Source organism: Melanostigma gelatinosum (assembly GCF_949748355.1).
Source record: "Melanostigma gelatinosum genome assembly, chromosome: 12".
NCBI lineage: Eukaryota > Metazoa > Chordata > Actinopteri > Perciformes > Zoarcidae > Melanostigma > Melanostigma gelatinosum.
In genome coordinates, this window is record NC_136645.1 from 15,544,615 (window position 1) to 15,572,557 (window position 27,943).

A 27,943-nucleotide genomic window follows, 5' to 3' on the forward strand; every position below is an offset into this window, starting at 1 on the left:
ACTTGATGGCATTATTTCCCTTTTGATTAAAACAATGTGAAAACAATGAATTATAAACAGATTATACGGATATACTGAAACTTGCGGAGTTCAAACTCTGCTTTAACCTGCAGCTACTTTACCAGAGAGTCATTTTGTTTGGGTAATATGTTCAGGTCATGAATACGACCACTGAGAGCAGTTCCAGTTGGATCAATACACTGAAAATGTGTCCCATAATCACTCAGAATAACGCTCACATGTTCTGTGATGTCAGCAGTGGCAAGCAAAAAAAAGGTTTATGGCACATATTTTATCTCTGCACGTGGGTAGCATTTACTTATTAGTTTAAACTTGCATTCGTTTATTTCTGCACTGTACACTGCACCGCTCTGGTTTATGCTCTTAGATGCTTGTTTGAAGAGAGGAGATGCACTTATGACTTTTGGTGACGAGCAGTTCTCTCGAAAACCGATGTTGAATGCACTTATTGTAAGTCGCTTTGGATAAAAGCGTCTGCTAAATGACTGTAATGTAATGTAATGTAATGTAGTGGTGACAGTGAGAGGATACAGTGTGTATTGGGTGACGTCACTTATACAATTAGCATGCTATCCATAGTTAAATCTGGCAAAGATTATCTACAGCATTTAGTTTGATGGAAATGCTGAGATTACAGATTCATAGAGGAACCCAAAACAAAATATCATGCAGAAAGGAGGCTTTTTGAGCATAGCCTATGTTGTGCATCCTAACAGCCACTGGAGGGAAGACAAGCTAAGAATGCATAAGTAAATTAATGCGTCCGTTTGCGTCCAAAAATGTAATTTTGTCCTGTAGATGGAACACCAGTAAATCAAGTCCATGATAGTAAGATTCAGAGGTTGGCAAATTTCTGTTGACAGCTCTAATTTGCTTGTTGAATATACTTTGAACCTGAATGGCGGTTTGGTGTACCTAGCAATCTGTCATCATTTGATGCTGTCTGTTTGATGGGACAGGCATTGTTCTCTTTATACAGCCATGCTGACAGGTATTCAGCTAGCTATTGCTCAACTGTTATATGTGTCCCATAAAATCAAGAGAAAATGTCTGTTAATCCCACAATTCCCTTTAGTTAAGGTTACAGTAAGCTTAACGCTACTCATAGCTTCGTGCTAGCTTAGCTAACGATACCAAGACAAGGCTGTTAGTCATTATGTCACATGAATGTTTAATGTGAGCATAAGACATTCACAGGAGGAATGTAACAGGCTTTCTGTCTAGAGGACAGTAATGTACAAGTAAGCAAGATATATGAACAATAAATTGTGTCTCTTCTTATAGCCAAAGATGGTAAATTAGCCAACTAACTCCTTTGCTCATCTTGACTGTTCACCAAAACCGAAAGTGTTATCAGCTAAATTTATGTATTTACATTATATTTTCATTGTTTCAAAAATGTTGGTGTCCAACATTGATCATTATTGTACACTGTGAGCCAATGTTTTAGTATACTGTTTTATGTGGAACAGACACAATGTTTGCCATTCCAGCTGGATGAACCTCAAATGTCTTCAGAACACTGAAATGTTGTCAAAGGGTAAGTGGGGTTTGAAATTTCTCTTTTTGAAGAATATAATTGCTGACTCAAATAATATCGCCAATGCAAAACGTTCAAATGGAAAACAGTGATAGAGGGCACAAGCTGCGGCTAACCATATGTGAGAATAAACACTTTGTTAGTCTGAATAAAACATGAGATGCTTTAAGTGCACAGATAGGAAAGAATCTCTGAAAGTGCAATTTCTGCCATTATGTCTTGGAAAACTTTCCGAGTTACATCAGGAGGGCGCCAAACATGTAAATGTGTTGTCTTGGGGTCAGAAACAGCATGACCATCTGTTGCTTGTCGCATCCCCATGCACACTCCCTTGTCATCCTACTTTTCACTGAAATGCGAACTGACTTTTAAAGCTGAAATGAAAATAGTATTTCGAAAGACAATTCCAGAAATGCAATGGTCTTCTTAAAAACAAATTTCTGTTGAGTTATACAATGAATTTCTGCCCTCTGACAGGTGGTTTAGTTTATATGTCTGCAGTATCTGAGAAACTAGATTTTAATACTCAATGCGGCTGAGATTTCTGTCTCCAGCTCAATACAGTGGAAGGAGAAAGGAATTTCATTTGAGCACCATTAAAATAAAATGAACAGCAGTGTATCTTTTTGACAACAATGTACTCTGATTAATCCGCAGACGTCACTGAACCGTCTTATGTTGTAACTGCCAAAGAAATGCCCTGGAGACATTTAACAGCATTGGATTTGGTGAGGATTTTAAGGATAGTACAAGTGGAGCACCAACCCTAAAATTCAAGCTGACACATTTTAAAATGTTACCCTATTTCATACAGGTTAGACACCCACACACTCTGTCTTTGCCCAGTGAGAAGCGACCAAGCAACAGCATGCCTTTTCAAAACATTGTGAGAGGACTGTTCCAAATGAAGACAGTGATGCAGAATCCAGATTGTTGGACTTTTATAAAAAAAAGAAAAAATATATCAAATTCTCAAAAATTGAAGTCTGCTCGGGCCAACAATGAACTACAGTCAGGATTCTAGTTGTTACCTGAATAACAACTAATGAGCTCATTCAATAACTTGACAATGGAGTATTTATTGGGAAAACAATCATTTTGAAACTGAGACTTATTCATTAACATATTTTTTTGTGCTTTGCGAGTGAATGATAGCCAGGCATGGCTTAAGTTACATACATTCTAATTTAATTTCCCTTTCTTGTACAAATTACTTTTTCCGAAGTGCTGTTCCGTCTCGTGTGAATACTCTCACAGAATATTTCTCAAGCAACAATCATCTCCAGGGTGTTTCAGAGCCTCCTGACAGCTCTGGGGACCTTGGAGTTTATAAGACGTCACTCCAGTAAGATGTGCTTGGAACATTTACCGTGATGCAGCACTTGGTGGGCTGCATTTGTCACCTGTTTTTGCGCCGACACTCACTTTTATCTTTTTAGTGACAGCAAAGGTACATAAGTTTAGGTGATGCATTGACCATGAAGTCAAGGCAGTAGATGATGCATTCCCCAAATACTGCACTATGTTTGCGATGGGAGAAAATGTTCTGTGTGGGTAGGCTATTAGTATCTTTAAAGTATATTACTTCTTTATAAATTCATTTAAAAAAAGCTATTGTTTGAATAGCACTCATTGAAATTTTGCTGTTATCATGTTGCACCACGGACCAGTTCGTGGCATGCATTTTAAGATGCAATACGCACACATTGAATATGAGACAACAGTTTGTGTTATGGTTAAACACATTAAAAACACCGATCATTAAAGCCCACAACTGACTAATTGTGGGCACATTTGAAGTTGCTGTTAAATGGTTTATGGTACAGCCTGCATGCTGAGCCATACCATTTTCATTATTTCACCATGTCCCCAATCCTCCCCAAGCCTTTAAAGGGTCACCCAAATAACAAAACCCCACATATTGCTTGTGGGACTGAGCGATTCAGTTTCTTTTTTGTTTGCAAGGGTTTTGAGTTATTTACTGCTGAGACCCCTGCTGCCATAATAGCTATAGCTATAATAGAGGTGGAGAAAATGTCTTTTCAAGGAAAACTGGGACATTTTTTCTTTTCAGAGTTAACAATCCACCGACCTCACAGCGAACAGCTTTTATTTCAAGTATTTGGTATTGAAGAAAAATTACACTGTTTAAGTGTTGTAGATGCCATCTTGAAGAAAATCTGGAATTCCATCCCTGTATGTCAGGTTGAAGAAATGATTCAAGGTAAAATAATCTGGTTGCCGATGGAGAGGTTGTCCTTGTTGAATGGAGAAACCTTCCCTCTAATTTCCGGTGCAGAACCTTGTTATCAATTCATAGTAGGGGTGTAACAATACGCGTATTCGTATTGAACCGTTCGGTACGAGGCTCACGGTTCGGTACGCATGACGAACTGAATACGTTTGAATAAAAAAAAAAAGAAAAATTATTTATTATTTTATTTTTTTAAAAACCTTTATTTAACCAGGTAGTCCCATTGAGATTAAAAATCTCTTTTGCAAGATGTAAGTAACAATACAAGATGTAAGCAAGATGTAAGTAACAATACTACATACCATTAAGGAGCAGTTTTGTTTTTTATGCTGATGTGTTGCTAAGAAGACACCCCAGAGGATGGGTCACTCAGGTATAGTTCCATCATTGTTCAAAGTCAAAGAATAACTTTATGATGTTAGTTGTCATGAATAAATATATTTTAAAATCAAGTACATTTCTCTGGCATTTATAGTTTTCGACTGTACCGAAACGTACCGAACCGTGGCTCCACTGTATCGTACCGAACCGAGAATTTTGTGAACCGTTACACCCCTAATTCATAGTTAGTCGATCAAGGCTCAAATGAACTGTGAGTGAAATGAGAGCCAACACTGAGGGCATGGATCTACCAGACTGAACACCGGGGCTTTATTTCAGCTGAAAATACGAATAATAATATTTTAATTGAAAGACTCCCACCACATCACCACTTTCATGCAAAGTGATATATTCTTATATATCACTATATATATACTATATATATATATTAAAAAGATACGAGTAACAGAAAAGTAAAGATAGCTCTTTTCCTAACTTTACTGCGAGACAGACGGCAATTTATCTACCGCTAACAAGTAATTCAGTCCTCACTCGGAACAAAAACATAACTACTGAAAGACCAAAAATACATTCAATGCTTATGTTTGTTCACCGATGAAATATAGCCATCTGCTTCACTGTAAGCGTCTGTAGCTCTTTAGACCATTTTCTCTTTGTTTCTTTGAACACATGACTGAAAAGTCTGCCTGTCTGTGTGTCCCCATGTGGTGAAGGGGCTGGTGCACTGAAATCATCTGTCTAAACAGTGACGTGTGGGGACCCTGAGCACCTGTTTCTGTGTCTTGAACTGTTGGTGTGCTCTTTCAACAAAAACATATACCTGTGCTTTAACCTTCCTTTACTTTTAAAATCACAGTAATGCAATATGGATGTGGCATATATAGGCCTCGGTGGGTTGCTGTCTGTTACTGTGAAAGTGGATGTTGAAGTTGTTGCCTTCCACTAGCAATGAAGTATTGCGACATGGCATTCTGACTAAAATAGTATGTGTATGTTGCTGTAGCACTTTCTGCTGAGAGCTGTCTCTTTATTAGATCGTATAATCCATTCTACTCTTTCGACATGTATCATTTGCTCTGTGTGTGTGTGTGTGTGTGTGTGTGTGTGTGTGTGTGTGTGTGTGTGTGTGCTGGTTAGGCTGTACGTGGTTAACAGACAGGTGCAAATTTTGTATCAACGTGTATCGAGATGGTTTATGCGTAAAGACTCTTTGTATTGTTCCGATATTTTATTTTTTTTGCTTGATTTAGTGATAATAACACGCACGGAGTCCCATGCCCGGCAAATCCACGTGGATTAGTCCTTCTATTTAGAAGAGTTGATTTAAAAAAGAGAGAAGAAAAGATAAAAACATCAAACGGTGTTTTAATTCCCGCACCTGGCTGAGTTAAACAATAGAGTTTGTTTGGATCCCCGCTGGGCATTTATGTCCCCTAATGTGAAAGCTTTCAGCGCGTGTTCCTCCTGTTTGCCGAAGTCTCTTGACAGTGCCTTTCAGTGATAATGACAGAGTGGGAGGGCCACTCGGTGTAACTAATAAGGACTGCGATCCAGCAGGCGATCCCACTGTGACTTTTATTTCCAAGTCCTGGAATCCGGAATCAGACTGATCGTAGTCACACATGGATTATACTCTTCTTTTCGCTGCTTTTTGTTTGTTTCTGCCTTAGAGGAAAACTTTCTCACCAACTGTAAGTACTTATAGACCAAAATTAATTTAACAGTAAATAAACAAAAAAACCTGCTTCGTGTTAACCTGTTGAAATCCCTTTATAACGGACTCCTTTTGCATCTTTTTGTCGCTCGGTATTAAGTCGTTTTATTTCCCCCCGCGTGGTTTGATCGCTCTAACTTGCCTGTTGTCCGGTACACGAGAGGTTATTGCTGCTGATTTATGAACGCTCTGCAGCAGTGAGCGCGTGGACCGCAGCTTACTGCATCACTTGTTAGCGGTAAAGTGCGAAATGTTCCGGAGACTGAAGGAACATCATACTGCAATTATTTAAAAAAATAACTACATCCAGCCAATCAGCGGTCGCGCGGAGGAAACACGCTTCTTTGAATATTGCAGTGAAGTTATTGCGATTGACTGAAAAGTGGCTGATTGAATGATGGAGAGTAACTTGTCCAGAGTTTAGTGTTGTGTTGTTAGACGTGTCTGATGGATTAAAATACAAATAAAATGATCAATTGAGGATTAAAATCCCTGCAGATGGTGCAGCAGCATTGCTGCACACTGAACGAACTACATTTGGTAAAACAACGCCTGATCTTAAAGCACCAATTAAACTCCTAAAAACCAGTCATGTATGTAGAGTAACTGTGTCTGCAGGCTTTAGAGATGCCCATGCATGCATTTGCAGAAATGAGGGGAATAACATTACACCTTCACACAGACAAGGAACGTGATACCCCTGTAGTGCTGCTTGTCTACAGCCCATGCATGGTTGGAGTTGTAAGTGGCATGGTCACTTCATCTCCTGGTGCCATGATACTGTCGGCCTGCATGCACAACTTTATGATCCGGTGGGAGAACGCTCAAGTGCTTGCAGCATGAATGGGAATGAATCGTTGGCAAGATACATTTGGATAAAGACAGTGGCAGTTAAGGTGTGTATTGTGAAAGATAATGTTGGTGACACTGTGCACATAAATTCACTTAATGTGTCAAAGCCGTATTCTGGTGTGCGGAGGTCAAGTTCAGTATCGGCTCTGTCTTCTGTCCGTTCCTTCCCCAGTGGGAATAGATAGATGTGCGCCTGTAAAGAGGGATTATAGTCTTTGCAACGGGATTACAGATACATTCCAGCTGGTACTGAAAAAAAGCACGTCAGTCATTTTGAGTTAGGATTTGCCGCCTAATTGTCAGGACTAACGAACAGATGTGACCCGTTCTGTTGTTTTTAGAGAATAAAAGACAATATATTGTATATTTATTTATTTGGTGTCACGCATAGATAATGTGCAAATGTGGGCTTTCTTTTGAGTTATTTTTCAAGTCCTGGAAAGCGCCTGAAATGATATATTTTCTTCTTTGTGTGTCCAGTCATCAGCAGTGCACATTTATTTGCTGGCAAAGCAATCCAGAAGTTACTGAAAGTGTTTTGTTTGAGTTGGAGTAGTCTGCCAAAATGGATTGACTTCACTTTGGAACACACTTTTACCATCCTGGTTTGGCAGCGCTGTCGAACAGCCCGAGAGACCTACAGCACTTGTAACTGGAGGTTTACATATTTGATCACTACATGCGACGTCCTTGAACAAGACACTGCTGACAGTTTACAGACCAAAACACAACAGGGCGCTCAGATTTGAAGTTAATTAATAGAACACTGTGAAATATGATTGCAACTAGAAAGTAGTGAAATCTGTTTTTGAGTTGTATCCATCTCAGCTTGCTTAGTGATCACCCCAGAGTCAATGTTTCTGCTGCACCCGACAGAGTAGCGCGTTTGTAATGAAAATCAATCGAGCTTCCTTGTTTGCTTCTGTCTGCTGTTATCTTCTGTCTGTTAGCCCTGCCTTTGTTGCCACTTGCATTCGGGGAAAAAAAACATTTAATGGCACCCAATTTGACCAAGTATTACGATTGAACTGCATTGTGAAATAAAAAACTGTTCTGTCTGCATCCAGGTTTTGAAGTGGGACTGCTTCCTAGTGACGGAGCCATGATGATTTACCTGTTAAGATGGACTTCTTTCCTTTGGACTGTACATTTCATTCCTTGCACTTTTGGAATGGCACTGAGTGAACGAACAGGTATGTGTGCTTTTTGCCCATGCAACTCATGTCTTTCAACAGTGGAGTGCCATTTTGAAAAGTATCAGTTCAAGTTTTTCTCTCAAATGTCCTGGTATCAGCACAGAGCAGACACGTGTCACTGCATCTCTGAAACGAGTGATCCCTCATTAATATTGCAGATGTATTGACGTTTAAATGTTTTATGGTTAAAAGGGTTTTGTATTGCCTTTATCATATATATCAATATGTATGCTTCTTAATTTGTTTAAATTGGAATCCACCCTTTGTGATGGCATTATTTGGGGAATCCACTTTATATGTTTGAAAAGACGAAGAGTGTGGCAGCTTGAACTAAAACTTTAGACTTGTATAAATGTCATCAATCAGTATTCAAACAGTCATTTTCCAGTTCGTTTTTTGGTAAAGCAGATCTACGCTTGCCTCTGAATTACATCCCAGTCTTGTCTCGGTTACTTATTATTTTAAGGTTAATGGGAAACAAAGTGAATTGATTTTCTGCTCTGATGTCGATTTCTGCTGTAGAACTGGAAAGGAAATGCACTGTGGAAATGAATTCATGATTCAATTTATCCTCTCCTCTTCTGTAATACTCAAAACTGGTCCAAAATATAAATGAACACCTGTCCCCGGCACGACCAACGTCTTGGTGGCTTCTCTCTAGATGGCTCTTGTCCCCCTCTGAGTGTAGAGGATCACATGTTTTCTGATGTCTTAGATCGTCCCCTGGAAATCACAGGTATGCTCTGAGTGAACACACTTGCTTTGTAAGAATAAGTCAACAGCGGCTTGTTCAAAATCGAGTGACACGTTGTTAACCCGTTCGCAGGATTTGACCTCACGGAGAAGTTTCTTCTCCGGAAGGGAACGATCACAGAGGACCTGCCGTCGTTTCGTTTAGGAGGCAGTCCACTCATTAAGCCAACAAAGTGAGTAGCATCCTCGTGTGTGCGTTAGCATGCTTGTGTTTGTGATCTGCATCATTTGGGTTCAGATGTTGTACTCTGGTTCCTTATACCATCTCAGGACATCTCAGGATCATCTGGATTAACACCTACAGGATATTACTGTTTTGCTCCCTCATGTACAGGTTCTGAATATGGATTTATTTCATACAAGACCACATGACGCTGTGCAGAACATGAGGGTTTAAGCTTGCTTTCCTTCAGATCCGGTGATATTGTAAGATATAAAACAGTGTCGCCATAACTGGTTTTCATGAAAGAGCTGGCTTGAGGCAAACCAGATATACCCTGTTCAGAGCAATAGTTCCATTTGCCTTGTCTCATAAGGGCAAGCTGTGAGGTGAGCTGTTAGACAGGGAATCATTTCAACAGAATTAATATATATATCGCGTTTATTCTAGAAATCTCCTAAGGGCAAAAAGTGGGACATAAAGGAATGAAAAAAAATGTGGGAGCACGTATTATAAGACAGGAATATTAAAATAACCTCTTAAATGAATCACTGAGGTGCCATTTACTGAAGACCTTTATTCCCCTGGTCAACTGGTTCACCTTGATGCTAAAATGATGATTATATTAGGGATTTAAATTGTATATAATATTTTACACTTTTACATTTAGTACCATCAGTTGTATCAAGAAAGACCTGCACAAACAGTATGAACCTGTATGAGTTTCCAAACTTGGCTTTACAGTGAACTTTATGGAAAAAAAAGAAGTGTTTTGTGACGTTCATTGTTTCGTGTAACAGTGAATTACAACTCTGTGTCATTCTCCAGGGTGGGGACGATATATTCAGCGTTTTTACATGACATGCGACTGCAAACATTTACTGCCACTCGCTCCCTCTCTGGCTGTAGGTGAAAGAATCATAGAGCCAGGTGATTTGTGATCTGCTTCCCTGTTCAGTCAGCCAGCCGAAAATACATTTACCTCAGTGCTTCCCCTCAGTCCGCGGCCGTAGTGCAAGAAGATGCTGGCTCTCAATGACACTGCTGACAGTGTCATTGGTTATAGTGGCGAGACTGCGATCCCTCTCATATCCAATTATCTAAGTACTTTGACAGGTGATACTGCATGTCAGCTGAGGAAGGAAAGCGAGGGCAATTGCACGGAGCAGGAGGCCCCTCTGCCGCCCCCCCCCCCCCCCCCCCCCCACCGCAGCCACTAAAACATTGCTCTCTTTTACTCGCAAGATATGCAGCAATAGATGCTCGACTCTCTAGATCTCGCTAATGTTCTGCCCGCTCCTTGGCACAGAACACATTATGGCGCATAGATCAGAGCTGACACACTCGAGTACCGGTAACATTTGTGTGTTGGTGAGAAATTGCCCTGCAAAAATGCCACATGTATTCAAGAATTGCTCTCAAAGTATTAAAAGCACAGTGCTGCGGTTGCTGTCTGTCTGAAGAATACAGTGCTTTTCTTTCTCCTGCTGTTCGGCAAAAGAAGATCAATGGGCGATTTTTCTTTTTCTTTTCTTGTTATTTGCAGTAAAGTAGCAGCAACCTCATTGCATTAAAGTTTTAGGACTGACATTATAGTCTTTGTTTTGCAAAATAAAACAAACCCAAGTATAAAGGAAGAATGCACACATGAAGCCCAGCACAAAACGACTTAATTCATTTTCCAAATAATTTGACATAACAGCCATTGCTCATTTTGGAATAGGAATGAAACTAACACTTCCTTTGAATGTGCCCATAATGTCTCGTAATGTGATATGTGGTACTGGAATGCTAACTCTTATTAAAAATAACTAGTAACAGGTCAAATGTTCAATGGAATACAGTAAACCATTATCTTATAATATGTAGAAGCTAAATATATTATGAATAGTAGCGTGAATTATAGATTCAAAGGAGCCACTGAGGCTGATATATAGCGTATCAATCAATCACCAGGGTTCGTGTTTGTTTATCAACCTGTGGCTTCGGTGGTTTATGACTCTCTTGTCAGCTAATTAATCATATTTTCCGCAATCGATACTGTCAAGCTGATTCACTCTTTTTTTGATTCATAAGCATCTAGATTATTTATGGGAAAATACAGTGCTTGTCTGTACTTTTGATTTTCTGTCCAGAAATATATTTTGTAACCATTTGCATTGACGTCAATGACCTTTTAGTGTACGGCCTCACACATCCTAGCAACTTGAAGTGCTTTAACTTGCCCACATTTGCTGCCAAATCCGCATGCAAGGACTGTAATTTGTGTCATCGTGTGTGTTCAAGGAAAGTGACTCAAACGCACACAAGCAGACAGACAGACAATTAATGTTACAAAACAAAACAAATCACCTGATTTGGCTTCATCCAATTAATAGTTATTGTTCTTGCAGTATAAAAAGTTGGTCTGTGGTAAACAGATGTTCAGGTGAGACTTCCAATAACAACAATAGCTTTCTCCATTTCGTTTTTCATGTTTTTCCAAAATGTTTGTATTTCTTTGGCAGTCCCAAACTATACGTATGATTATGGTCACCGAGCACACCACAGTTTCTCCAGCATTGGTTGGTCGGATTGTTTTTACAGACACAGGCTGTCAGCGCAGTCCTAAAAAAATCTAATTTGAACCTTCCAATCAAATTCTATCCATAGCTGCCAACAGCTACTGTAGAACATGTGTTTTCCCAATTGTCATCATCGACTATTGAATTGACTCGTGGGAAAATGGGTGGACGGAAAATGGCAGGTCTGGGAAGTAATGCTTGGGCCGGGGGGAAGTGAGAAACAACTAAGGTAGCCGTCGCGACAACTTGTTTCATAGTCACAGCAGACGTTTTGTTATGTCATGTGATTTTCTACCAATGAACGATTGCACATTTTGATAAAACACTTCAGTCACTGGTGGCTTGCTGCTATCACAGTGTTATCTCTCCATTATGTATGCACTGGAATGACGATAACATAGCAGTCTCACACCCCTCAGCGACACACATGCACACTCAATCAGTTGTATAACGTCTCTTCACTTTCTAAGATATCCTTCTCCCAGATCACAGGCATACTTTTAATTTGACTCCATCACCGTCTATCATGCTGACAAGCATAGCACTTCCACATTTAAACAGAGAGGAGTTATGGTCCTTGCTAGCAGGAAGGATGCATTTAGTGTATGAACTGACATGGTTGATCGTCCGCTTTGATCTGTTGGAGGATTCAGTGTCAGTGATAGGGATGTGAGCCAACTACTCTAACATTTAGGGTTTGATTGTTTCAGCTACGGCAATCTGATTCCTCTGACTCATTTGAAAAAATCCCCCATGATAGGATTGCTTATAAGCCAGGACACTAAAGCCGCTTCCGGGAGATTCTCTAGCGGACTGGTAGTGTTGCTGTGACATGCTGTCAAACCATCGCCTTTGATTATACAAGGAGTAGTGCCTGCCAAGCACTATGCATGGCCAAAGACCGTTTCCAAGAGGGCTGATAGTTTCCAGAAAGCACATGGTGGTTCTTTATCAAACAAATGGAATTAGTTGTGATTATAACTCTTGTGGTGCACTATTTGAGAATATACAGTACTTATGCACAAGTAACTGTTGCATAAAAGATACGTAGCTCAAGATACATTTTTTATGCTGCTCCTCATCGTTGTGGCTGTTTCAGTCATTTGGCTTGGAACCAGACGAGACTATTTACATTGTAGAATCCAAGCCTGTTGAACAGCATACAAACGTCACAGGACTCGCATTGGAACAAATGTTGTTATTGAATCTAGGAGGCTGTTTTTTTCTAAAATTTGGCAACGTAAATTTGTTATAAATAAAAGGAAGTTTGAAGATACAGGGTTGGCAAAAGCCAAAGTATATTGTAAAAGTTCGTTTTTTAGCATTGTAGCATGAAAGCAGGGGAGATGAATGCAGAGCCGCTTCGTTCCCTCACTTACTTAAACATGCAGAGTAGCGTTTTCTTCAGAGTCTCAGGATAACAGCGTTCAAACCAACCTACTGCCATTTAGCCACAAATGCCAGTCAACACGAGGTCAAGAACTTTAACCCTGTGGGCCCCCAAAGATCAAGTGTGCCACACTGTAGACAGACTGTGTTATGAAATAAGATCAGACTTCATGGGGGACTTCGTAAAGAAGGGAGAGAACTCCAACAGAAAACAGCCCAGCGGTGTATTTCGCAGAGTATCTCTGTTGTATTAAACCTGCTTAAATGTGTTACGTTATGCTATGTTCCATGAGTTGCAGTGTCGTGCAAAGGCTCTTGGAGTTTTCTTTTACATTTGTCTTTTATGTTACTCCCTGCGTCTTACAATAACGTGTAACACATTTGCTACAAGTAGTTAAACGTACATGCAGCATGGAAATACTCTCTGTTGAATGCATTTTGTAAATCCTCATTTTTATAAATTACCTTGCCACTTTTCACATTGATTTGCAGCTAAAATAGTCCTTTAGCCCTTGGGCAGCAAATAACCTTCCCAGCCCTTGGCCTCTCAAAGAGGCATTTTTCGGGAGCTTTAACTCGGTGTATTCATCATCTTAGTCATGTACAGTTTACGCCGAAATCTCAAAGAATGCAAGGGACACAATAGAAGAGGCGATGAGGCTCTGAGAGGAGATGATATATTGGAGTGAAAACTAATTTCCAACCTGTCTAAAGAAACTCTCTCTCTCCTCTCCCCGAGGCTGTGCTCTGCCTTCTCAATGACCTTATCATTGCGTTATTATTATTTTTACTGATCTTGATTTATTATGTTTATGCTCTTCCACTTTTGACTGTTAATCTGGGTTCAGAGTTAGGGTGAGAGCATTTTGAAGGGTACAATGTTTGTTTATTTTATTTGTGCAATTTACACAATTAGGGAGGGTGTGTGTTGAGAGATGAGTTACCGAATACATCCATTTTAGAGTGGGTGTGTCTTTACTGTTTATTCCCTATTTTCTCTGCATAGTTTGCTGCAGCTGGAACATATTTTCATCTGTGAACACCGGATTGCTATTTGACTTTACAGAGCCGCTGAGGTCATATAAAGCTATAACTGCATTGCACTAGGCAGCCATAACTGTAGCACATAGTATCTCAGTGAGGTAAAAGATTGGCTTCTGAGAGTTTGGATCAATTTCTACATGTTTTCATTATCTGAAAGACAGGGACGCCAGTATTCAATTCATCAAGCTAAATCAAGGTTGTCAGGTTTATTTGTGCGCATAATTCTGCAGCAGGAGGTTATTGCAATGTTTTATTGATCATTGAAGTTGATTGGCTGGTTCATTGTTCAGCCACTGAAAGCTTTGAAAGAGTCAACATTCAATATTGAGAAATGAAACTTGACACGGTCATCTTTCATTTTTGTTGTTGTTTTAATGATGATTTATTATGTAAATCCTGGGAGAATCTGACTGTGTTATATGATGTTTTTTTTTTTTAGAGAAATATTTCCAAATGGGCTTTCAAGTGAATACTCCCTTGTCACCATCTTCCGGGTAAGAAAAACGACAAAAAAAGACCGCTGGTATCTTTGGCAGATATTCGACCAGTCGGGAGGTAGTCAGGTGGGCCCCGAACGTTTTAATATCACATATCAGTTTCAATATCAACAAATATAATAGAATATCATGAGCTGCTTGTTTGTTTCTCTGCTCCTCAGGTATCTGTTGTGGTGGATGGTGGCAAGAAGGTGTTGGAGTTTTCGTTCCAGTGCCAGCTAAAGAAGGTTCTCCGCTACACATTTAAGAGCCGTGACCTACATGCCCTTTTTGATCGCCAGTGGCACAAGCTGAGCATTTCAGTACAGAGCAACATCGTCTCCATTTACATGGACTGCAAGCTAATAGAAAGGAGAGTGACTGATGAGAAGGACGGCATTGACTACAGTGGGCGCACACTCATCACCACACGAATTGAGGATGGACGACCTGTCGATGTATGTCCCACGCAAACTTTGTGAAAAACATTTTGCTCTCTCTCTCTCTCTCTCTCTCTCTCCCTCACTGTCTTTTGCTAAATCTACTTTTGATGCAGTCATTTTGTAACTCATCTCCATCAATAGTGTACTGTCTTCACAGACATTTCTGAAACACACGAGTGCTTTAAAAATATATTTAAACATGCCCCAGGGGCTTGTTTTTTAAAGCTCTGTAAATCCTCTATTGTGTTGTATGTGTTAGTCATGCTCATGCCCCCAAAGTGCTGAAAAAACCATTCGGTCAGCTTTGCGGTTTGGTCACCCAATGCCTCAGAGTAGAACTTGGCTTAAGTAGCATTAACAGCTGACTTCTTAGCCCGTGTGATTACGGTAGTAAAACTGTAAGTGAGTACATCTGAAAAAATGGTCGTGTTCAAGGTCTGCTCTGAAGCAGCTGCAATTCATGCAGAAGTTAAACACTTTTGATATATATAAATGTTTTTGAAGTGTTTTGTTGGCAATGGACAATGTCAGGAAAACTAAAACAGCTGACAATTGAACAACTTGTACGTTCTTAACCAGTGAAGAGCAGACCTTAGTCAGTAAAAACAGGAGCATGATGGGATGATGAAACGAACGTATGATGCTGTTCATGGTCCCTAATGAGAGCTCTTTCCCACAGATTGAACTGAAACAAATACTGATCTACTGTGACCCTTATATGGCCGAAATGGAAAACTGCTGTGAGCTGCTGGGGCCAAAGGTAAAACGCTATCATTCTTCACCTCAGTACTCTTTATTATAAATCAAAGTGATGAGTATTTATAGTTTGAGACTAAATGTATCATATATAATGCATTTCACCACTTAGAGCATAAAATGACAAGATGCAGTATAAGTGTGCCTTCCATTTTGCCTTTGAGACAGAAAACCATACATCAGTAGGTCACCTATTGGAGTAGATTCACCCGATGTCTCGGTGCTCTGTAGTAACAGACTGCACTAGCTTGTATTCTAACCGATGCGGTGAGATCAGACAATGAAAGTGTAACACGTTTTTGGTCTAGTCCGTGAGGGCACACGTCCCCAGATAGAAACTCGATAACAGAGATCTTCCATCACCCTAGAATCAATTCCAGCTAATGTTACGGAGATTCCAAATGGAGTGATAACCTTTGACCCCTTACCATTACACGTAAGCATGCTGTCATGTCAGTGTAAAATTACCCTGAGGGAATTGTCACAACCTTGAGAGAGACTTATCACTCCTTGTCTGCTTAGTACTATCCAAGTTTCCCTGCACAGTATGCATTTTATATGTGTTATGGCAGCATGATGTACATATATTACAGCTAAAATCCCAGGTGTGCTGCATCACAGTGAATTCTGCAGTTTTTTGCCATGTTGCAAACATGACAAAGAAAGATGGCTAAATGGTGAAATTTCTGTATTGATCCAGTGTGAAGCCAAGAAGACCTTTAATGGGACTTCACCTCCCCTCGTTACATCCCAGCTCCCCCAGATGCTGGCTCAGCCGGCCTCAAAGTCAATTGACAGATGTCACTGTCCAGCTGAAAAGGTACAATCAATTCCACTCAACAAGGGCCTCTAATTGAGTAAGTGTAATGTATGTTGTAACTGAACCAGCACTGATTTACTCATCCTGTATCGTCACTAAACTGCCAGTTAAAGGACATTTATACCACAAAAGGAGACAGTATAGCCATGTTGTAGAAGCAAACACTGGTATATTTCTCCCAAACTGTTCAGGGATGGGAAATCGGTACGCTGCTATGAATTTGTGAAAACAGGAAAGGATTTTTTAAACTGCCAATATTAATGTTCGATTAAAATGCAAATTGACACCTGAAAGCTGAAACACACAGCCTTTCTTTTGTCATTTTAAAAGTTAGCTTGTACGTTACAGACAGAATCAACTTTTCATAGATTAACAGACAAATCAACCTTTTGGGATCCAAGATTAGAACACTATTTCGCTACTCTATATCAATTAATGTTGACTAGGTTGTTGTTGTTGTTACAATCGGCTCAAATAATAAAGATTACACTTCGCCTCTACATTGCTAAATACCTATATGTCGTTATATCGTTAACAAAATCGTACAACTTCCGTCAAGAACTATTTTTCATTCAGAAATCATAAGACTTGTTTTTGTTGAATAGATTTGTTGAATAGATTTGTTGAATATAGTGCCGCGTATTTTCTGACAAATGACTGCTTTCTGTCATATTGTCAATAATATATGATGATAACAAATATACATATATACTGTATCAATATGCTCTGTGTCTGTGTGTGTGTGTGTGTGTGTGTGTGTGTATGTGTGTGTGTATGACTTTGTGCTTTATTGCAAAGGTTCAAAGTATGTATATGTATCCAACAACAATAGCCACATGTTCTCTTTGATTACAAGTCATCTTTTAACCCTACGAATGCATACCGTGTGCACAGGGAGATGCTGGTCTTCCAGGACTCCCAGGATTAAATGGAGAGAAAGGAGACAAGGTACGGACAACATTTGTATGATATTGATATTTAATTGATAGGGAACACGCAGGGGTTAAGCGAATGTTGTAGATGCAATATATTTTCACTCCAGTCTAGAGTTAAGAAGGTGGGCAACATCCCCGATTCACTGTTAGTCATACATCATTTAGAAACATTCACTCAATCTTAGAGTAGTATCACTGGGTCACCATGCTTTGTCCCATGTTGTAAATATTACCATACTTTTCTTCTCAAAGGATACTCTCAACTGTTCCTGTGGGTTTTCTCTGTGGCCAGTTCCATTAGTTTTCCAGGACAGTTGCAAGGTCTAAATGTGAAGAATGAGAGCACATGTCCCTGTAGGGTGAATCTGTCAGAAATGAATTCTCTCCCTCTCTCGTCTATGCTGTAGTGTCTGACATAGGGTCATGCAGCCATTAAGTTGTTTCAGAGAGCTACCTTGCAATTACCTTCACAAGATGAATTTTCTCACAAGTCTCCCAAGATGTGTGAATTAGGAAATCATTTTGAAATCAATTCGTCCAATCACTAGGAAGATAGTATCATTTCCTACATGACAGCTCAATAGACAGGTGGGAATGTAAACGGTAAATACCCCGTCACTGAAAATTGTAGGTGGAGGTGTTGGTTGGAGAGCAAGAAAAAAACATAAAAAACCCATCAAAAAACCCAGACAAATAATGGTATTTTTCTCCTGACAAATCGTTTGGAGGAAGACATCCCCCCTTTAGCTGTCTGTGCAAGGTTGAAAAACAACCAAGGGAGAATGCTTTCAGCTATGAATGGAATTCATAGGGATGAACAGGTGGTGGTACTGTATGCCTGATAAGACCAGATGGCTTCTGGGGTCAGTGTCATACTTACCATGATGTAGCTGTGGGGTTAAGATATGCAGGATGACTTGTTTCTGGAAAACCACTCATTCCTGGAAGGCACAAAATCAACATATATTTATTGGTGTAAAATCGTTGTTCCTGTAGAGCTCAGCACGGATATTCGGAATCGGGGTATTTCCTTTGTGCCGTCTAGTGAAGCATTCTTACTGTTTAAGTGTCATTGTGTTTAACGCTGTTTAGCCTACCAACCAGGTGCTGCTATTCTGGAACATTTTAGGTCTCTGTTCTGTATAAAATTGTGTAAAACGAATCTGAAATTAGATAGATGTCTTCATTATTAAGAAAGCACTTCACGTTTGACACATAGCTGCTATGTGTTCAGTCAATGTCAGTAACAAATTAGCATAATTCTGTTCAGAGAGATAGATGTTTTCAACACTTGTAGCTTTAAATCTTTATAATTGTTATTTCTAGTCAGTTAGTTTTTAAAAATGTTGTATGGATTCAGGAGGTGACAACCCTTAAAAACAGTCATAGATCTTCATATTAAATGTACTTTGTGCAAGCCTATTTTCTTCCATTTTCTTGTAGAATATAATTGTATTACCCAAATTGTGTATGTTGCAACAGATTGTACAAATCAGATTCGCAAATGTGTTTTAGTTGGCCTCTAATGACTCTTAATTGACCTCGCAGGGGTCAGCACTCAAGCTGTAATGTGTGTGTATATGTGCACTTTGAGTGTGTTGGCGGTCCTGGTAATTCATTTCTTGCTGCTCAGTAAAATCACGATAATCAGTGGGCAAGAATGTATCAGGCAATTTCACATTTCACAAAAGGCAGCATGTATGGCAGGCACCGTGACATGCTCTTTCTCAAACACTGATATATATATACACTGAGTTTTGAACGGAAGCCTAAGAGCACACCCAGAGAGACCCTTGGAGCACATGTCTTGTGTTACATTGCTCAACAATGACTTTAACATGGTTTTCCGGAGGCCATTCCATTTTTTCCCCCGAGTCTTTCTGCTGGCAATGGCTTGTGCTATGAGTCAGGGGATCATGCTGTTAACACTTGAAATCTAATTTTCAGGTCCTCAACAAATCAATACTTGGCACCAATTGTTTGCGTACTGAACAACAGAATTCTCGACAAATCCTATTACAGCCTTGAACACTAAATCAATGAAGTTAAGGAAAAACTTGATCAGGGACGAGACATTCAAGACTAACCGGCACAGTCAGTTTATAACACTCCATCATTGTTTTTCTCTTCCTATTTTTGTTATTTTTCTGAATATATTGGACCCGTTGTTCCACTTTGGATTAATAGTATGCTCAGGTGGATATGATTTGTTTGTCAAAAGCCTGGTAAATCTCCATGGTGAACTGAAACTGAACTGGACTTAACTACAATGCCATGTTTAATTCTGACGCAGGCTTATGCTTTATTATATGGCTGGTACACAGACAATTTACACAGCTCTTTATTTTTAATTAGCTTCAGCTTTTATGTCTGTCAGCACCAATTTTACCAATACCACGATCGAAACCTGGATGTCGTTGCTATGGCAAAGCATTGTATTTTATGGGATTTGTAAGTGTTTTTGTAAAAATAGAGCATAAACAGTGCAAACCACCAACAGTGATCACAGTTATAGTGATGTTGGGACAGAATCTCTCCTATACAAATGCTTTAAATAAAAATAAATAATTTGCTCATAGTAATCGAGTAGTTAGAGTTAGAGTTGTTTATTTTGCACAATTCAAACAATAAGATCTAAAATAATCAAACATAACAGAAATAAATGAATCACAGTGCAGGAAGAGACAGAAAGCCAACTTGGCTTATTTGAAGCCTCCACCTATATAATATTAAAATTTTACAAAATGACAAAGAAAAAATAAAATATGCATCAGACATTACATTACAACAAAACAAAGAGAGCCAAAAAATAATGTAATTGTGTCGAGTGTGAGTGAGCGTGTGTGTGTGCGTGTGTAATATAACAGCTAAAACAAGAAAGACATGAAAACTAATACATAAACAAACTGTTACAAAACAGCAATCAGATTTTCTTTTCGGCATCTTTTAAAACATTTTACAGAGGGACATTCTTTTGTTCGGTGGGTAGTCCACTTACAGTGTTCATTGTGGGTCCTTTAAAACAATAACTAGGAAACAAATTGCAAACTATAGCAATTCTATTTTTTACTTTAATCCCATGATGCTTTGCCTCACGGTCTGCTGGCTACCTGAGGCCGCAGCTGCCTGCATGTTAAAATGATGACCAGAAGAAGAGAGTAATGTGCTCTCAATGAAAAAGGTTGTCTCCTCGAGACTTATGACAAACTGACAAGAACAAGCCGCCGAGATGCAGCGGAACAAGCTGTTCCCCGGGCTACATTGTGTCGTCGACTCAAAGAACGAGAAACAGTCATAGCTGCTGGTGAAGGAGACAGAAAACGAATGTGTGCGGGGACAGCACCAGTGGTTGAGGCCACCTGTGAAACCATTAATAGTAGAGCTCTCTTTACATGTCGTAAATATTTTATAATATAAATGCTAATTAGTTTTTTATTAGTATTTATTAGTATTTATTGCTTTTTGCATGTGACACAAACATACACTTACCTAATATGAGGTTAAAAGAGTAATTTGCTGAATCTGAAGTTTTTTGGGGTTTCTTGAATTGTGTACATCATTTTCTTTTTTTTTAAATGATGAAATGTTGAAGTATAAATCAACAGTTATTTTTACACTTATTTTAAAAAGTGTGTATGGCATAAATATCTGACCTCCCGATAGCTTCCTCCCACCTCAGGTCTTCAGAGGTTCCTCCTTTTCTTCATTTAAAACTCCCTTTTCTCCTAATCCCCTTGTCCATCTCCTTGTACTGGCATACAATGCATTGTTGTTGCAGGATGAGAGCTGAAATCAGTTTGGAAAGATACCACGTAATCTAAAGTTTAGTCTTGATTGAATAAAATCAAACCAGATGCAGTGTGCTGTTCACTAGCATTAGCTAAAATGTTAGCGAAGTAAGCAACTGGAGCAGATACTTGAAGACAACAAAATGTCACTAATCATCCAGTGAAAATGTTTCTCATGTCTTGTGGGATTTGCAAATGATCATGTGCCACTACCACGAGGAGAAAAACAGCAGTGCAGTGTATCAGAAACGTCTCGCTTTAACACAATCACATGTAGTAATAGCTTTTCTCTTTTTTTGCCTCTGACCTTGTTGCACATTAATATGTCTGGTAAAGTGTCGTAGCAGTGGACCTCTGTTTAAGCGTCTTCAATTTATGATGATCCCTAAATTTCCAAGGGAGTTCCAGTGACTATGAAACGGTGCTGCACTATTTTAGATTTACATTCTAATACATGAAACAGGGGTAACAAAGTCAAAGCAAATACTCTTAATAAGTTAAGCTCATGAGACTTTCAATTACCAACATGAAAATCTCACTCCGTGTAAGATTAAAAAGTAGTCAGAGTATACTTATTAGCAATGTATCCTTACTTGTAGGGATTAATCAAAGACATTTGGGACATTTATAGCATTTGAAACATCCATAATGAGAGGTGCAGGCCAATCATAGTGATCTTCACAGAGGTTTCCTTCGGAAAGTGTGCGGGGATTACTTTGGCTGTGTTACTCCAACAGAAAGTATAGGATCCTGCATTACAGTCAGGAGTTTGATGGAGGATTCTAATGCACTGCAAAGGGATTAAACTGCTATGATTAATCCAGAATCCCTCAGGAAATTAAACAGATAAGGATTGGGTCATAAGAATGCAGCTTACTTGAAAGGAAATCCATTTTCTATGGCCTTGCACATAAACCCTGGTATTACTCGCTTTACAGCTCCTGCATTTACATGCAAAATGAAAAAAAAACACCACAGGCATCATGGTGAAATTAAAACTTCTCCCCCTTTTACAATACCTTTAATTTGTTTTTGACCATTTACAACTCTCCTGCTCTTATGGGTTGTGTTTTCAATTAGTACTCTCTAATTCAATTTATACCCATTGTACCTCCAAAGTGAATAATTCGAGGATTTTTACTCAAGACACTTTATTATTTCGCTGACAGTGAATTTTGATTAGCTGTCTCAACCTTCCATTTTTCCGATCATACTCATCAGTGTGAAAATGTTATTAGCTTTTCTAAAAAAAGAGTTTTGTGTCGGGGATCGAATCGAACATTTAAATGAAAGAAGAATTGAGAGCACTGTGAAACACATACATTCCCATATGCTTTTTTCTGGGAAGCTTATCTGTTCTTAATGAATCAGCGTCAGCAGCTGTGAATTTCCTTTGTCTCGTAAATGGAATAATCATCTCGTTGCCGAGTCCAGGGAAAGTGTAACAACCTGCCACGTGCTTGATGTCCAGTCAAAGAACAGTATTTGATCAGATCCTGCTCAGTATTTATAAAAGGTAGACTGAGAGTGTTTTCGAGAATAATGGGGTTCATAACCCATAGTGTAGAGATGGCATCTCAGTTATTAGGATTTGCCACATTTCCCTGTTCGTCCTAAACAAGCCGATTGAGTTGTGGTACTGAAGGTGTGACCGTGAATAGACATCACATTTAATTAGATTCTTAGCTTGCAGCAAGTTCTGTGTGAGCTCCATCTTCTCTCTCTTAACAATACTGTGGACAATCTCTTTCCATTTCTCTCCCATTATGTCTTGACCTACACCACCCTGTATAAATGTCCTGTCCTCTGTTTTTTTTAAATGATGTTATTAGGACAGTAAAATGAACCCAAATAACAAGGTTCAGATTTGAGCTTTCCAGTTGTTGGGAAACAGTATCCGCAGCTGCTGAGTCACTATGTCAGCAGTAACTTGTGGAACAGCTGTAGGAGCTGCTGAAATGGCATTCCGTCATTAAGCTATTCACTAATGTGTGAACGAGAGACCTTTCACTCACTGTTCTGTGTGTTGTTTCCGTCACAGGGGGACACGGGGGAGGACGGGCCTTCGGGAAACCTAGGACATAAGGTAGGCTTCTCACTAATGAAACAACTTCAAAATCTTACCATCACAATTCCCTGGTGTTGCTTTTCCCTTTAAAGCTGTGATTTAAGCTGTGATTGACATGAACTCAGTTGTGAGCTTCAGGTTTTTTGAGGCTTTCTGCCTCCCTTTGCTTTCGTTTCATATCGACTGCATGCTTTTACTGCGTGTTTTTTTGTTGATGCCGTGAAGAGCAGGTGGCACGTATTGTTTTGGTGATTTATGGAATCTGTCACTGCCCGTCTCTGAGATGATTTTCTGACATCATCGGATTGAATCGCTGGCTTGCCTTTGGCGTTGACCCCGCCACAGCAACACAGAAAACAAAGCCATCTGAAAATCAAATTGAATCAGCAAGTGGGTGCTTGGTTGGCGCAGAGTGAATGGCGCTGCTACAAGAGACGCAACTTCCAACGTCCCAAGCAACGCCAGCGCCAGGGGCCCCATCGGCCACAGTTGGCAGTAGTCCTGGGTGTGAAGCCAGTCAGCGATTGTGTCCTTGTTGTAGTTGGAGAGGGTCGGCGAGAGGGCTGGGATCTGTGGTGTGAACATCAGTGTAGATATTCACTGTGAAAAACAAAAGGCTTGCTGTGGAGTCAGACATTTAAATTGGGAGAAAAGTGCATATTTAAATGGGAGCTTGAACACTGGCTAAGTGCTCTTTTTGTAATTGGGTGTTGCTGTTGCAATCCTAAAGAGCTGAGAAAATAGCCAGATTTCACATGCTCACGATCATCACTGTTTTGCTGCTTGCCGTTTGCGTTCTAAAATACTGCCATCGGTGAGATTGTGGGCCATTAAATGTGTTTATCTCTTTCAGTGAGGGGGGGGGGGGGGTACAATTGTGTGTAATGCCAGTACATGGCTGTTGTTTCCATGTCTTAAAGTAAGAATGTCCCGTAGTAAGCATTGAAATGAGAGGGTTTAAGATTGTGATTCTATTGTCAGAAACAAAAAAGAAATGCACAGCAAGAAAATATTCATATCTGCTAAATATTTCATTGTATTAACGTGAGCGATTGTACTACAGATGGTTGTGGTAGCAGGTTATGCATCGGCTGAAAAGAAGATTACTCCTGGACGGGAAAGATGACTTAATCCTGGACTTATATCTGTAGAAGATGTTAAGCTCACCGTGGGGGACATTTGGAGATTAAGCTTGATGTAATATGGAATAACACTTAGTGGCACAGCATCTCTCTCTCTCTTTCTGAGATGAGGTTCAGGAGCTAAAGCTGTTTCGCTACACAACAGTGCACAGGAAAAGTCTACACTAAGTGCACCGGCAGTAGTATCGATATTAATGCTAATGCACAGCACCACGTTTCATAGAAATTTATACCTATAAGGTCAACTCCTCATCAATGAATCTTTTTCTCGCATTTTCGTATCTCCCTCTTCGGTCTTAAATGGTGCCCTTGGAGAAAATCACACACATTTTGGGACTCTTTTGTTAGCCACAATGTGAGAAAAACAATTTCATGCAGCTGTCGATATAAGAGTAATGATATGGTTGCCCTTGGACAATATAATATGGCGGTTTTGCGTGAGCTTTTTACGGGCCATGCTGAGGTCATGAAACTGTATAGGTCACATTCTCATAACAGAGCCAACAAGTTCCAAGACATCTCACATATTGCTGGCAGAGAGTGTGGAAAGCAGGGGCTGGGTAGCTTTGGGAGAATCAGTGATCACAAAGATATTTGTGGAAATAAGCCTCGACCAGCTTATTCCCAGACAACAGCCAGTATAATATATTACCTATGCTACAGACTTTGCTGGAGCTGAAATGACGCAGTGATACAAACAATATTGCTGGGAATTTGGTATCTGGTTCCCAAAATGTGTGCGTGGTTCCCTGCTAAGCTCAGTTCGAAGGAGCTGCAAGTGAGTGTTCGAGCTTGGGATTTAGCTTCATTCCACCAATGAGGAGTGGAAATGAAGTTCCACTTTCACCCCTTTAGCACAGTTTTACTTTCATGAATAGATGCATTTAGGAAGGATTTCTTTTTCATGTCCTGCCACGTGGCACCTGGCAGTGTATGGGGAACACAATGTCACCCTGCTGACGTGTAGGTATTTGTGTGTGACTGTAGACACGTTCTTGGAACCACAATAACTCAATACAAATACATGATAGAAATAGCATACTCACACCAAACAGTCCATCTGTACAGTGCTGTGATTAGATTGTGGAGCCCCTTCCCTTGGTGCTTACATTTACATGTTGATGTGGATATACTGTTTCCTTGTAACTGCTAAAGCTCCTTAGTGCTTTAAGTGAGTGATTAACAGAGGAATGCTCACATTTAGTAAAAATCGTTCTTAATGAATGTATTCATTGCCTAATGTTATAAATCTGATCATCTATGAAACACTGAAGACCCTTTCAGTGTAAACTCATTCATAGGGCTCATTGGATCAATGCAAGAGTTTCCGAAATGTACAAGGATCCGAACCCTAACTGTATGAGAGCTAACATGCATCCTGCAGATCATGTACACATGTTTTGGTGATGCTCATCTCTTGCTGGGTTCTGGAATGACTATCTTTATGACACTCTCAAAAATATGCGGCGCACAGATTGGACTCGAGCCTTTTATTGCATTATTTAGGTGTTTTTTCTCGTGCACAATGCAACTGACCAAAACCAATAACAATGCAATCGCCTTTGTTACTTTGTGGTCAAGACAATTCATTTTGCTTCGATGGAAAGCCTCTGCACCCCCCTCTCGTGCCCTTTGGATTAAAGCCGTTTTAAATTGCATGAGGTTGCAAAAAGTCAAACACACACTTATTGGGTTTAAAAACTAATTCTGTGCAGTGTGGGCCACCTTCTGAAACATTTCCCTGCAGATCCAGAGTGATGTTAAGGATTGTACTGTCTGATCAAGTTGACCTGCAAACTGTTTTATGTAACCTTATATATATATATATATATATATATATATATATATGTGTGTGTGTGTGTGTGTGTACTTTTCTGTTCCTGTGACGGCCCTGTCTTGTCGTAATATTGTTTATGATGTGTTGTTCTATTAACTTACAAATGCAATTATTTTATAAATGCTGGTTACGTTGAAAATCCAATGAATAAAGTTAAAGAAAACGAAAACAAGCTTTTTGGAGTGACCGTGTCCCTCATTAATCTTGCTCGAGAGGTTCTGGTTCACGCCAATCAGAAATGTGGTATTAAAGTGGTATTAACTGTACCAAATTATTAAGACCTTCTGGGTGTAAAAGTGTGGGGGGAAAAAAGATTAAATTCCAAAACTTTCCAAGGGTGCTTTCCTTGCCTTTCAACTTTCAATCTTGTCATTGCAGGGGGACCTTGGATCAGATGGGAAAAAGGGAATCGATGGGGGGAAGGTAAGTACTTCTATCTCCAGCAGACACATATTCCATACATAGCACATCAGCCAGATCTAGTTTCGTCAGGGAATCAATTCTTATAGGTTTTTCATCTTCTGTGCGATGCCCCGGGGGGTCGGAGTAAAGCGCAGCTTTCTGTGTGGCTGTTTTCAGGTGCCTGTCATATCTGAAGTGGATCTAAGTGTGTTTGAGCCTGCAGTGTCCTTCTGTAGTGAAATTAATTGATATGTATGCTACCATAGACTTTGCATACTAATGGCCGAACCTAATTTTTCAAATGAACATGGTCCCTTCTATGTCATTTCAGGTTAAACTTTATTGCTTGCTCCTAAATCTGGCTGCAGTGATGAAACTAATGTATGTACAGGCATGTGAACCACGACAAGAAATGCTAGTAAATAATTCAATTTCTTCTTCCACTTAATGCAAATGCACTAGAAGTGATTTACTATTCTTCTTCGGTCTTACTGAAGTTCTTTTTGCCAACAGCAAATCAGTGCAGTCCTTCTAAAGTATTAGTTAAATCAAAGTATGTTTCATGTTGGACAGCATTTGTTTGCCCAACATGTCACCCTCTCAGTAGATGGTGTGCAGATGGTCAGTTTAAAGTGGCTCAATAAAGAGACTTTCTTTTCATCACCATCACCCCCTTGAGTAGAATAACAGCTGCCCCAGAAATCAGCCTCCCTGCAGGCTGCGGATGTGCCCTAACAGTCACTCTGAGAGAAAGCAGAAAAGAAAGCCAGGCATAAACACAAGTATGTACAGCTGAAGGAGTATTGACCTACAGTGTACTCGAAGTAGAAGTACTTGGTATTCAAAAAATAGGAAGAAAGCCGTAAAAAATGCACTAAAAGTAAATTTACAGGAGTGCGTAGGTTCCCAGAAGAATCAGTTCATAAAGTTACACAGTAAAATAGTACATAACCTGCAGCTGTACAGTGACTTGTGAAATTCTCTATGAATTTGTTTTGAGGATTTCAAGAAAACACACACTGCTGCTGAAGTGAGTAACAGATATAAAACACATGAGCAGAATTAGAAATACTGATTCTATATATGTTTGCATTTTGCAACAGAAACAAATCGCTATGTCGCGTTAAAGGTTAAGCTGCTGGTGATGTGAAAGGGAAGGCAGCTTACCGTTACTCTGCTCCTCATGAAAGAGAAGGAGGGTGTTGGTCAACTTGGAAGGTTCAGATCAGACAGGATAGATTCTGTACTTCTTGCTTTTCAGGATATCCCTTAAGTGCAACAATTGAAGTGAAATTCAGATTAAAGGAAAAAGAAAATAATCGATTATAAACTCAAGCGTTAGTATGTCCTGCCACCACCAGCATAGCTCTCTTTGTTCCAAGGTAAGTAGCAATTTGCTGCTTAAAAAGCCAGTTGACGTCATGTGTGTATTTGCATATGAATGACA

At 39.6% G+C, this 27,943-nt stretch overlaps 1 protein-coding gene across 7 annotated transcripts in view; it reads left to right on the top strand.

Moving 5' to 3' along the window:
* Positions 1 to 5,750: 5,750 nt before the first annotated feature.
* Positions 5,751 to 27,943, top strand: part of LOC306785781 (uncharacterized protein) — a 97,177-nt gene continuing 74,984 nt past the window's right edge. For all 7 annotated transcript variants that reach the window (XM_079280266.1, XM_079280271.1, XM_079280272.1 and 4 more), the window contains exons 1-11: positions 5,751 to 5,848; positions 7,791 to 7,916; positions 8,581 to 8,655; positions 8,746 to 8,845; positions 14,269 to 14,392; positions 14,488 to 14,763; positions 15,428 to 15,508; positions 16,205 to 16,324; positions 17,219 to 17,272; positions 23,089 to 23,133; positions 26,473 to 26,517. In XM_079280266.1, the coding sequence (XP_079136392.1) occupies positions 7,826 to 7,916; positions 8,581 to 8,655; positions 8,746 to 8,845; positions 14,269 to 14,392; positions 14,488 to 14,763; positions 15,428 to 15,508; positions 16,205 to 16,324; positions 17,219 to 17,272; positions 23,089 to 23,133; positions 26,473 to 26,517 (1,011 nt within the window). In that variant the 5' untranslated portion in view covers positions 5,751 to 5,848; positions 7,791 to 7,825. The remainder of the gene's footprint in view (positions 5,849 to 7,790; positions 7,917 to 8,580; positions 8,656 to 8,745; positions 8,846 to 14,268; positions 14,393 to 14,487; positions 14,764 to 15,427; positions 15,509 to 16,204; positions 16,325 to 17,218; positions 17,273 to 23,088; positions 23,134 to 26,472; positions 26,518 to 27,943) is intronic.